This window comes from Neodiprion lecontei, chromosome 1, assembly GCF_021901455.1.
Source record: "Neodiprion lecontei isolate iyNeoLeco1 chromosome 1, iyNeoLeco1.1, whole genome shotgun sequence".
Taxonomy (NCBI): domain Eukaryota; kingdom Metazoa; phylum Arthropoda; class Insecta; order Hymenoptera; family Diprionidae; genus Neodiprion; species Neodiprion lecontei.
This window is the reverse complement of record NC_060260.1, coordinates 12,755,480-12,768,750: the sequence shown is the minus strand read 5'-3', so window position 1 is coordinate 12,768,750 and position 13,271 is coordinate 12,755,480. Positions and strand designations below refer to the sequence as shown.

Sequence of the window (13,271 nt, the reverse complement as noted above, 5' to 3'; positions counted from 1 at the left end):
TATTTTACGAATTTATGCATTTCTTTATTTCGGCGATTACTATAAGTCTATATGGCTAGCTAAACTTTTCGATCAATACTGTGGATTATGCTATAAATATACTATAATTTATCCTTAAGAAAGTCTGTGTCTTCATATTATTACATGATTATTGTTGAAATTTTACGGGTTAATTGTTTTTTCCAATAATAGTATTACAAAAATCTTGATTGGTTGTGGTTATACTTATGTTTTATCAGTTTTGATATGGGTGAGTGAGTACGGAAAGTTGTGTTTCATTACAGACACGCAGGTCGACAAGGAGAAGGATAATCAGGAGACTGAGTACATGCTGCAAGAAAATGGCGAACCAATGTACGGCATATTATTGAGAAAATTAATTTAGATGACAATAAGAAGGTTTTGGACGTGAATGGATGGGTAATCCCTATCCGGGAAAGAAACTCGACTGAAAATCTTCCAGAGGCGATAACGATGAGAATCCACAAGTTACATTATTCACATTTTAGACGACAAAAAGGGAGCAAAGGAACGAAAAATTCATAGATCCCGAATAGGGTCGATTTATCCGATTAGGATTGAAAAGAAATTGAGTTCAGAATGCAATTCGGCCGAGCTCTTGCGTGTGGTTTAAGGTCATGTAGTAATCCTACCTTTACCGACCGAGCAATCTCACCCTTTGTCTTCCTTTGTTAAATAACACAAAAAAAAAAAAAAAAACGGAAAGGGTTCGGTTTTGCTTAAATTTCGAAAATTCAAAATTTGAACCCTTTCTGTTCGTTTGTTTATTTAATATAGAAGAAGAAAAAAAGGTAAGCTTGCTCGGTAGGTAAAGGGAGGAGTACTACATGACCTTAAGAGGGGTATACGTCTGCATATTTACCTTTCCCAGAATTGCGCGGAATTGTGACGATTACTTTGACATATGTTTGGCAGGTGCGTTCCGTCTTGAAGTACTATCGCAATGCCAGAAAACGATTCTAAATCGAGAGTACCGTCGTGGACAAAATATACTGGTTTCACCGAACTCAACGCTATTCACGCAAACATTGTGCCTACGTTTCGGGTTCTAGACTGGAATAATGAAAATATTCTGGCAATTGCTACTAAAATTTATTGTGCAACGAAAGGTTGTTTGAAAAGTACTATAAATGACGAATTAGTTGCTTCGTGGATTTTTAACAAAAACATGACGAATTTTTCATTAATTGTGAGATTCATTATAATCACATTTTCACCATGTATTCCTAATCAATGACAAAAAATTTCACACAAAGTATTAGAAATAGTATATTTTCAACATTCTTTGCGACTTTAGCTACACTTTTTTTGTCGCTTGATCTAAAAACCAAATTGGAACACATTGTGTGGATGAACCTATAATCTGCTTTAATTGTGTTTAGTTTTACCTTATATTCAAATATTACGAACACAATAAGAAAATTTTTTGACACTCAACTACGTGGATCGTTTTGTGTTTTCTCCTTACTTTAATATTTTTGAATATTGATCGAAAAAAAACAATCCATTATGCGCATTATTTCTGGTATCATATTTGTGAAGAATATACAATAATTCAATTTGAGATTAAGATTGCTGAGCTTACTTCAACACGTACATAATGGTTGAATATAATGAAAACTTGGATCCTCAGGTGAATTCCAACTTCTTTGTAAAGGTCAAAGTGCCTGAACCAGTACACTCAAAAGTGAAAATCAAATTGTTAGATATCCACGTTGTTTCAGGATTTTGACTGTACGGATTGAATAAAAAATTGGAACAAAAAACTAAAATGGAACTGTGCACTTCCAGTAGTCATCAAACGTTCGAACAAAAAAATTTGGAAAATTTCTTCGACTAAACTACATTTTCAAATTTAATCCCTCTTGATGACTCTTTTGGAAAACTTTACAGATTTTACATACGTTTATGACTACCGCTAAAGAAATACAGTAAATAATTATTTTGGATTCTAACAGGACGGGTCAGAATCAAGAAATCCCTAATTTGTTTTTTTGAAAAAGAGAATCGTCAACTCTGTATGCTTGTTCGCAATTCTGGGAAAAATAGCTTAAAATTTTTTAAGTAATCATACTCAATATATCTTGATATTATCTGTAGGTGTCTCAGTAACCAAACATATTTTCTGTCCACAGTGAATTTGTTCCTCCACAGAAGAAAGAGGAGGAAAAGCCAGCTCCTCAGCCAAGTCTACCACCAGTACCTTATTATAGGCTTGTAAGTAGATCTGGTCACAAATAATTTGCCGCTCACTGTATTTTACTAATAACTTTTGCGTGTCAATAATTCAATAATATTCGTGCACAGTACAATAATGATAGAATTTCGTAATTGAAGAATTATTGATCTTTTCCCAAATTTTTATTTCAGCAAAGTATAACCACTTCTAGAAAATAAAGTTTCATATTCACGGATGAAAATATATTCTAGCGATGTCTGGATACATTTCAACAACATGTCACAAATTTGTATCAGGACGAATCCCTTCTTAAATTATCATTTAAAGAGCAAATTGACATCTTCCGTAAAAATTTGTCACACAGATTTTTAAAGTCACCTCTGAATGCTATTGAGGTGACCTACTCACATCTAGATCGTCACGGTCGTAGGGTTAGTTGTGACTGCCTTACATCGAACTAAACTACTTGCGCCGTGATACGTACATATTCGTAAAAAATTTATTTACACGTCGCAGAACATTTTTGAATCAAAGAAGTAAGTTTTAATATTTCAAGTACTTTGTTCTCCTTGAAATAATCGTTTTTCACCATCAAGAGCCGAAACACTGTTAATCAGCTGATTTTATAGAACCCGATTACATAACTAATCATTCGTGATAAGAGAACATCGGCATTATTTTCAGGTAGCAAACAAAGTTTTTCGAAATAATCATACTTCTACAATGTAAGTTGATTAATTTTTCAAGTCGATAGTTTATTGCCAAATAGGAAATTAGTATTTACAAACCAACCTTGATAAGTGTGGGTATAACTGAATTTTTCCATTGAAAAAAAATTGAAACGGATTAAAAAATGTTCGGACTATTCTTATTTTACGATTATTGATTTTCAAATAAAAACTATTGCACCGATGAATGTATTATGCCCTCAACACGAACAAATCATGTAGCTGAAATTTGTGTAACCTTGGTAAACTTTCCCTTTTAAGGGGGTGACCTGGTCGATTTTGACGTTTACGTATATATTTGCAAATATTGAAGTCGAAGTCTCTCAAACGCGGAAAAGGGCTCAACCAGGCCCATTCTACACACAGTTCTGAACAAAAACTCTGCAAGGAATTTTCATTTGACGTAGAAATAAAGCAATGGTACGAATTCTACGAAACCGTAGTAGTAAATTTGCAAATTCACATAATTTCTTTATTTCTGCGTCAAATGAAAACGTGTCGGAATGTTTTTGTTCAGAATTGTGTATAGAATGGGGCTGTTAAACCCTTTTTGCGTTTGAAATACATGGATGCCAACCTCGAAATCGACCAGGGTACCACTTAACGAGTTACGCATCCCAAGCTCCATATTCCGGTGCTATTTACTACATTCTTTTATTCTTCTGGTTACAGTTCCGATTCGCGACATGCAGTGAGCTAATGCTAGTGTTCGGTGGACTCTTTATGGGCACCCTAACGGGACTCTGTATTCCCGTCTCCACCATACAATACGGCGAGTTCACGACCCTACTTGTCGATCGTAATATGGAAAATCAAACCAGCACACCAACCTTGATCCTGGAGTGGTTCGGCGGTGGAAAAGTTTTGTGAGTTTACTTCGATGGCAACAAATATTTTTTTCAGCTCGATTCGCATGTCATAGTATCAATACCGTATCATAATGTATTGATAGACGAAAATACTCCACCTTGTCACATGATGCACGGCGAATATCGTCGGTTATCATACGAGTATAGAGCCATAAGTAATTTATACGTTCGCAGTATAGCATTATAACAAGAAAAGTTCTCCGTGCAGATCCCGATACCGACATCTTACCGACATTTTTAGCCGCTTCACAACTCAGACACAAACCCCTTTCTTCGGGTGGGGGTAATCACCGATCTGGTCAACTTTACCGATCATCGGAAAAAAGAGTTTGCATCTGAGCTTTGAAGCGTCGAAAAATGTCGGTAAGATGTCGGTATCGGGATCTGTACGCAGAACTTTGCTTGTTTCAGTACTTGTTATGAAATAATAAAGGAAGTCGCGCTCAGTTTTGTTTTCCAGCGTTCACCTCACTTTTTTTCTAAGATTTTCTTCTTCATTCTATCTACGCGTTGATGAAAATAAGTGAAGTAATTTAATGACCAATGAGACGATAATAAGGTACGATTACTACCGTACTTTGGACTGTGAATTAACAAGGCACACAAAACAATCGATTGTCTAGCTAGTATCGTATCGAGGGAATAATTATTGCACTGATCTACAATGAAATACTTACTATTAGCTTTCTTTAACTGAGTATTCTCAATATCAATGGATAATATTAATACGATCTTAGTGTCGATAATACTGAGGAATCTCTCTTAAACTCATAATTAGTGTTTTTGGCATGTAATATTTCTTGCACCTAGTAATTGTCATTTAATACTTAACTCGATTGAGTGGCCTCAGTTTCCGGTTACGTTCGGTTATTATATAAAGTAACCGAAAATCTGACTAGCATGTCTAAGACTCTTTTTTACGTAGCATTCGTCGAATAATATTCTATTTACGAGACAAATTTCTCACCTAAGAAAAGAACAATCAAATCAAAGAATTCAGAATGCACGGAGTGAATAAATAGGTTTATTCTAACTTGATAAAACAGAATAAAACTCAATGAATATTTCACGGGTACATCTTGCCACGATGCTGTCTTCCCAATAACAACTTGGGCATATTCTCGTCAACTTATTACCACCCTTGACTGGCTTGTAAATTACACGCTACATGTTTCATCATTGGCAAATATGTTTTCCTGAGAAACGAAATGTTGACACTTTTTGAGTTGCCGAAGAATAAGCCTTGTATACTTGCTACATTGACAATGTCAGTTTTCATCGTCTCAAATAACAAATCCATGACTCGATTTCTTTGAATATTTCAGAGGTCCTAATGCTACTCGCGATGAACGTATGGACGCTTTATACGATGATTCCAAGGCATTCGGTGTCTCCTGTGCCGCACTATCAGCCTTACAGTTCTTTTTTGCCATATTCACCGTAGACCTTCTTAACGTAGCTGCGTTCAGACAGATTGCTAGAGTACGCAGGATGTTCTTACAAGCGGTGCTCAGGCAAGACATGGCATGGTACGACACTAACACTTCAACGAACTTTGCCAGCAGGATAACAGAGTAAGTTGACAATCTAGATTATCACATAATATTACACTTCTCGTTTGTGACGAGAATTCAGAATCAAATACACTTCTCTGCTATCGATAATTTTGTGCACTATGAGTGTAGATCTGTAATATCAGTTCAAGGCAACAGAGCTTGTGTTACGTTTAAGTTGAAGTGGCTACGTGTAGAATGCACAATACTTTGAGACCTACAACGTCATTGACTTCTAGTTAGCTACTGGAAGATTCTAGTAAGATATTGAAATCGATAGTTAAGTTGTCTAAAATTTTAATAACGATATTTGATCATGTTTACCAACCACACTAACATTAGGTAAAAACACCTCGCGCCAAGCGTAGTCAATTATTACTAATCTACTGGAAAATTTCACTCATTCATCTCAAATATTACCACGATTAACACCACGTAGTTTTTGTCACTCGGATTTTTTTTCAGGGAACTTCCTACTCAATATAGTCAATTCAGTATTGTCTTTTTTTGATTAAAATAATTATCGGTGCATTGTTGGAAAATGAAATATTTAACGATACCAATGTGATAGGAACGTATTTTAGTGGGTTTGTATAGAGAATGTTCTTCTGAATAAAGTGGGGTAATTGTGGAGTGAAATGTAATACGAATCTACTACGCTTTGTACCATTTTAAATCGTTTCAAATAAGAATCGATATCTAATCGTTCACATAAAATTTTAATATTCCATCTCTCTGTAATCAAAATGAATGAAAAAAATTGTTGTAGGTTAGGAGTTATAATATTTTGATAAAAACTCAATACCTGCAACTTTTTCGTGATTATATTAACAAAAAAAAATAAAAATGTAGAGTCTTGATTATCAATAGATATTCATGATTTTTGGATCCGATAACTTTCTCACCCCCCGCTGGGTAAGGAAAGTGATTGTAATCATCCTGAGAATAAAAAGTCAAGTTTTTGTTAGAATTTTCCGATGCATGGATATGTCCGTGTGTGTGTGTGATTTAAATAATTTCTACCCGACGATATTTTGAGAACGAATGAAACAGATTTGAGTGATTTTCGTCTCAATCGACGGGCTTTTTCTTAACTTAAAACCGATTAGATTTTGGATGTGATTGGTTTTTTAATATGGTGATTTTATTGCCAAACGACGCAGGTGTTCGCAGCGTACAATTGAGTGAATTTTGGAATTTCAATAGCTGAGTGGTTTTCAAAGTATTCAAGTAAAATAGAATCAAAAAAAAAAAAATAAAGAAATAACATGAGATATCATTACATAATGTTTTATGAGCTTTAAACACGTACCAGTGAAAAGTTCTAAGTCAGACACAAAAATCAGAATGTAAGAGGCTACTCAGAATAAAGAAAAGGATAGAAATTACAGAAATTGTACGTTACATTCATTATGATTGACTTTTTCCCATGTCTCCTGAAGAAATTACAAAATGTCATGAAATCAGTTAATGCGACTGAAACATGATTTTCGTACGGTTCTGAGTCCTTTGTCTGGAGAATGGGTGATATAATAAAAATTTATGATGTGGATTACTTTGTTTATGTGTAAAAAATAATAATAATAATAATGATAATAATAATGATAATAAGAAGAAGAAGAAAATTCAATTTTCGGCAATACATCACAAAGATTAAAAGTTCATGAGTTTCAAAATGGATATCCTACTTCATAACCACTCTATCATTGTCAATAATTCAGTTTAAACTTAAGCCAGCTGTTGAAAAGAACAAGAGTGTTGATTTTTCTTTTCAGTAACGGTGAAAACACCGAATTCACACCTGAAAAATGAGAAGCTTGATCTGTGTGGGCTTGTCATTCTCATTAATTGTAAGGCCAGCAAAAAATCATGGATACCCTAATAAATAATCAAGCCTTTATATCTCTTTCCAGAGATCTTGACAAGATGAAAGACGGGATTGGCGAGAAACTTGGTATCTTTACATACTTGATGGTCTCCTTCATCTCCTCAATAATCATCTCTTTCATTTACGGTTGGAAGCTGACACTGGTGGTCCTTAGTTGTGCACCGATAATTGTTATAGCAACGGCGATCGTAGCTAAGGTTCAGAGTTCGCTGACGGCTCAGGAGTTGGCTGCTTATGGGCAGGCGGGTAACGTAGCTGAAGAGGTGCTTGGGGCGATAAGAACGGTCGTGGCCTTCGGTGGTGAAAAAAAGGAAGTAAGTCGCTACGCGGAGAAGTTGGTTCCAGCTGACAGAACGGGTACGCGACGTGGAATGTGGTCCGGAGTAGGTGGAGGTGTCATGTGGTTCATCATCTACTTGAGCTATGCTTTAGCTTTCTGGTATGGCGTTCAATTGATTTTGGAAGATCGACCGAATGAAAAAAAGGACTACACACCAGCCGTACTCGTCATCGTATTTTTCGGCGTGTTAGCCGGTGCACAAAATATGGGACTAACTTCACCTCATCTCGAAGCATTCGCTGTGGCCAGAGGATCGGCTGCTGCCGTATTTACAGTTTTAGACCGTGTGCCGATTATCGATAGCTTAAGTCCCAACGGTCAGAAGCTCAAGGGTGTCAATGGCGATATAGAATTCAAGGACGTGCACTTCAAGTATCCTGCGAGGAAAGATGTGAAAGTACTCCAGGGCTTAAATTTGAAAATTAATCACGGTGAAACAGTCGCGTTAGTTGGAGGTTCTGGATGCGGCAAGTCAACGTGCCTTCAGCTGATTCAAAGGCTGTATGATCCTCACCAGGGTGAGGTGCGTACTATTTGATTTCGCTTGTTATTTTCTCAGAATAGTATGTTGTGTAGCAAGGAGGCAAGTTAGGTCTTTTCGGGCCGAGCGTAAGTTTGCAGTACGAGTTGTAGGCGAGGTGTTAATCATTCCTGAAATCTGGTATACACTTTTCCCTGAATCTTGTGAAGTCTCTTGAAATGTTTGAAATTTTCTGAAATCCTTACAATTCTCTTGAAATCACTCTTGAGATCATTCGAATTCTGTTGGAGTCTCTTGAAATATTACGAAATCCTCTCAAATGCTCAAAATCTTTTGTAATTTTTTAAATCTTCTGAAATATCCTAGACTCATTGGAAATCTCTTGAAATAACTTGCAATCCTTGAAGATCCTTAGAAATCTTCTGAAATCGTCTGAAATCATTCAAAATCTTTTGCAATCCTTTGAAATCATATAAAATCTTCGAAACATTTCAGATCATCTGAAGTTTCTTGTAATATTTTAAAATCATCTGAATCTCTTAAAATATTTTTAAAACTTCTGAAATTTTTTGTAATCTTTCGAAATCACTTGAATTCCCTGAAATCTTGTCAAACCTTTATAATCTTGAAATCAGGTGTACATTAAATCCATGAGTGATTAACCACTCGGTCGTCATGTGAGCCGAAGACGAATGTTGCAAGTACACAAGGCAAAAAGACCGTTGCCTCTTTTCTGCGCATGATTCGTTACATAACAAGAGTGTGTTACGCATTTTTTGACGAGGCACGAAATTGAGGTTAGGATCGCGTAATGTCAGATTTGTTCGCTACAGCGCATGCGCGCAGTGCAGAAGGGATCACTTTTAACTTCTAGGACTTAAAAGCGGTCTTTTCGGTACTTCGCGCATGCGCATTCGCAGACTCACTTGACCATCGTAGAAACGGGTACTTTGTATACGGAAAACACGCATGAAAAACGTGTAAGACATGCTCACGTTGTATAAAGGAATTGCCAACACGGAATAATAGAACTATATTAGAGGAAGTTTACTAAAATCACAGGACTGCTACTTTATGGAAAACCGCTTCATACTCGTACATCCGATATTTGTTGGCATTTCATCAAGTACACAACAATTCTCCGATGTAACTCATTTTCAAATTATTGTAAACATCGTATGCACCTAAATAAATAATTTCAAAAACAACGCATGTGCCGTAGGTTTTCGAGATTTTTCTCAATGTTTCATCAGCTGACGAAAATATTCTAATGAAAATATGTAACTGATTACGACAATAGCAGAGCTATCTGATTAGTCGATAAATTGTTAACTTTCAATAATTGTTTCGTTAGTTGATCGGTTGTTCAAAATTTTGTCGAATCAATTTTCCGATTGATCGTCTTCTCGATTAATCGATTGATCGGCTCGTTCTACAAATCGTATCTTCGTTCAATCGATCGATTGAAACCTCGAGTTAATTACTAAGCCATCGCAAAATGCAAAAAAAAAAAAAAAACATGAGTGGAAATAAGAATTATCTAATCGAGATCGGTGTTTTCTTTAATACTGTTCTAATAATTGATACCAGTTGAAGAACAATGCTTATTTCCTATTCCTATTACTATTTTTCTATTTTCTGATAGGCTTCAGTCGTAGTAATTTTACGGTATAAATATGAGGTAAATTTTTCTCAGGACTTAATGTCATTGGGAGTCCAGACTCTGGTGTAACTTTACGAAAATAAATAATTGAATAAAATCATTTTTATAAAAAAGATCGTTTGCGATTGATCTACACTGCAAGAAAGGATTGTTTTATTGTCAGCCAAACAAAAATTTTGTGCTAATGATGACGAAAAAATATTTTATTGTTTCAAGTAAATTTCACTTGATTTAACCGAATCTCTAGTTGTTTTGAAGAACGTACATTATTTAGTTGATCTCATCATCCATGCTTTTCTTATGTTGGAAAAAAACGTTCGAAGCAACAACAATATTTTTTCGCGTCAACGGTTCGTTGTTTCTAATGTATCAAGAATCTTTGGATTTTATCGTTATCTTTTGCATTATATTGATGAAAATCATAACTTCATTTTTTTTAGCAATAATTGATTACAGTTTGTCGTTAATCTCATTGAGACAAATTTTCATATGAATAATCTTATCTTCATACTGCACAGCGCAGTTCCCAGCAAAAAAAAAGAAGCTGATAACTTGGTAGCAGCTATTTATTACGAGTATTCTTTGTAAAAAAAGAAAAAAATTGCACGAATGATCAAAGTTACTGTGGTCGTTAGGATAAGCTGCCATCTTTGAATCGAATAATCAATTCATCGGCTGAGAGCAAAAAAAACCCCATCTCAGAATTTCGATCGAAAGCGTCGTATGTACTCGCAGATCACTTTGGTCGAACGATGTTGTTCAGCGAAATTCTGAGATGGAGTTTTCACAAGCGAATTGAACTCATGCGGACAACCATACGATCCCGTCATATTCTATTAAAATAAATGTGAAGATATTCCAGTAAAAATTGGTGGAATAATCCTCGTTCGCATGAATAGTACTGAATAAAAGCTTCAACTTTTTTACCAACGCAGGTGCATCTCGACGGGGTTGACATCTCAAAGTTGAACGTACAGTGGCTCCGCTCACATATTGGTGTTGTAGGTCAAGAGCCGGTGTTATTTGACACTACTATTCGCGAGAACATACGCTATGGAAACGAAAACGTAACGGAAGAGGAAATGATAAAGGCAGCAAAAGAAGCGAACGCACACGATTTTATCAGCAAACTTCCAGAGGTCAGTGAAAGCTTAGTCATTTTCCTATAAATCACCGATACTTCTGCTGTACGATATTATAATCAATATGTCGAAGACTTTCTGCTATCAAATTGCATTTTCTAACACAAATAATTATTGTACTTTTCATACTGGAATTTTTCCTAGAAGGCTCATTTCTCGGTTCCAGCGAGATCTATAACACTTATTAAACTGCAATTAACTATAGTTTACAGTATGCAATGTGTCAAGGTATACCATACATTGTAGTATAATGGTTCCATGCTTTTCAATGAACTGAAACATAAAGTCATACGATCCATGATAGATTCAAATCATATTTCCCCCTATAACGTTACGCGTGATTTTCTCAAAAATGCAGCCAATTTTTGGTGGTAAATAATAAATATATACCCATTTCTCACTCAACTCATCCATATGGGTAAATTTATGGTACTCATGCCGATCACGATAGGGGTTTAAGTTTAAAAAGCAGGGCTTATCGCCGTCGGAGTTCTCTTCACACAAAGAGCATCGGTAATCAAACCTGTTGACCATGGTGTAAATATTATTCACAAAGATTATTTGAATAGATTAGTTGGACTTTCAAGTGGGGCGGGGTTGAAATCCCGAATTCAAAAGATTCTGAAAGCGCCGCATTCCGAATTTTTCGGTAGCGCAACTGAAAGTAAAGAAATCAAATTTTGACGAAATATCAACGTTTCGAATGGTCCGAAACCTGACGCTCAAAGTTTAGAAAGGGCAAAATATCGAAAGAACAAAAGGCCGAAAGGGCGTAACTCGGAAAAGTCAAAGTTACGAAAGTGCGAAAATGAGAAAATTTTTAAATCCGAACGTTCGAAATTCCGAATGATCGACGATTTTTAGTTTTTTTAAATTTTTGGTTCGGTGGAATTTTGCCACTTTGATCTTTGTGTTCAATCTTGGTCATTCTGACTTTCGGGTTTTCCTCTTTTTACACCCACTCGTTGAGTAAACTATGCTGCGCGAGGATATTTCAAATTTTGGAATTTTACTCTATCGAAACTTAATTTTTCTATATTTTGCTCTATCGGAATTATACTTTTCGGAACTTTGAGCCACCGGTTTCCCAGCCGTTCAAAACTTTGTTGTTTCGTGAAAGCTTGATTTCTTTACTTTAACTTTCACCACCAAATGATACGGAATTAGGCGCTTTCAAATTCCTAACTTCAAACCCGCTCCATTCGACAGGACTGATTGTAAGTCAAGGAAATGACGTTGTATTTATCGTTTCTTGAATAATTGTCGGGATATTTGTCAATCCACAGTATCTGGATTTATACAAGCATTGATAAAGATACCTATTACCGAATGATGGCGTGTTGATACGTGTAGTTCGCGTAGATCATTTTAAAATTTATGAAAAATATCAAGATCGTACATTATTTTATTCCCTCGTAGTTCTGGCATCAAGCGGATATCTGAGGATGAGTCCGCCGTCGATTTCATCGTTTATAGAAAGGCCTAGAAGTGATACCGCGCAGCATTCTCGATGTCTACGTAGTGCCAAAATGGCTCATGCCCGATTAACGTGCCAACAATATTGCAAAATTAGTTTAACTCAAATTGAAAGGTGTGGCGCAACATCAATTAGCAATATTTTTTCTCAGGATGCCTTAAGCCTTTAATTCACGTTGGGACGCTCGACGTCCCACCTTTTTTTTGCAGCTTTTTATTTATTAAACTGCTTTTTCGATAACAACTGCAGAATTTTTTTGATTCTACATGGTCCCCAACATATTTCCGAGTCTTAAAAGGAATATAAAATTGATTTATTTATTCATTGCAAAAATAGGACATGTAACAAAATGATCGAAATTCTTACTTTTTTACAAACTAAAGCATTTTCTGCTAATCTAACAAAAAAATCTGAATGCCAATTGTCACTCAAACTTAATAGTCACCAAAAAATTTTGTCTTCTTGTTGATTTTGTTTTCCCGCCATATTAGATTCACCATTTTGAATTTTCGATTTTCCAGTTCAGATTCCTAACCAGCGACCCCAAAAACCTAAGCATGTAAAATTTCAAGTGAATCCCATGTAAGGTTAATTGTATGCACGAAAGGGTTAACCGAGAAGAGTTTAATCACCTGGATGATAAAAAAACCTCCATTCCATCACTAATAGCACAGTTCGGTTCGTTACTTCTTCGAAAACTTGTTGCACGTTTCTCTGTCGAACTAAAAAGTACATGGCGATATTTTTTTTATGTTTTCCAATATACGGACACTGCTGATGCTGTCTACAAGTTATTGAAGACAGACTCCATGAAAAACATAAAACAATTTATAGACTACTATGGCCGCCGGCGATTCCCATTCAAATTCTCGAAACCCCATAACGAGCGCTAAATCCCACAGAAGACTGATATACTCCTCAATCTTATTA

General features: G+C 35.7%; 1 protein-coding gene across 15 annotated transcripts in view; it reads left to right on the top strand.

The window, feature by feature from the left end:
- Window positions 1-13,271, top strand: part of LOC107218639 (multidrug resistance protein homolog 49) — a 99,144-nt gene that overhangs the window by 71,062 nt on the left and 14,811 nt on the right. For 9 of the 15 annotated variants that reach the window (XR_001525574.2, XM_015656569.2, XM_046738087.1 and 6 more), the window contains 6 exons: window positions 285-354; window positions 2,157-2,238; window positions 3,601-3,794; window positions 5,123-5,371; window positions 7,264-8,101; window positions 10,658-10,861. Coding sequence is in view for 14 of the 15 variants with exons in the window: in XM_015656569.2 (XP_015512055.1) it covers window positions 285-354; window positions 2,157-2,238; window positions 3,601-3,794; window positions 5,123-5,371; window positions 7,264-8,101; window positions 10,658-10,861 (1,637 nt within the window). In the remaining variant the exon portion in view is untranslated. Of the gene's footprint in view, window positions 1-284; window positions 355-2,156; window positions 2,239-3,600; window positions 3,795-5,122; window positions 5,372-7,130; window positions 7,201-7,263; window positions 8,102-10,657; window positions 10,862-13,271 lie in introns of those variants that run through there. The other 6 variants (XM_046738131.1, XM_046738136.1, XM_046738151.1 and 3 more) reach the window with 2 other exon arrangements.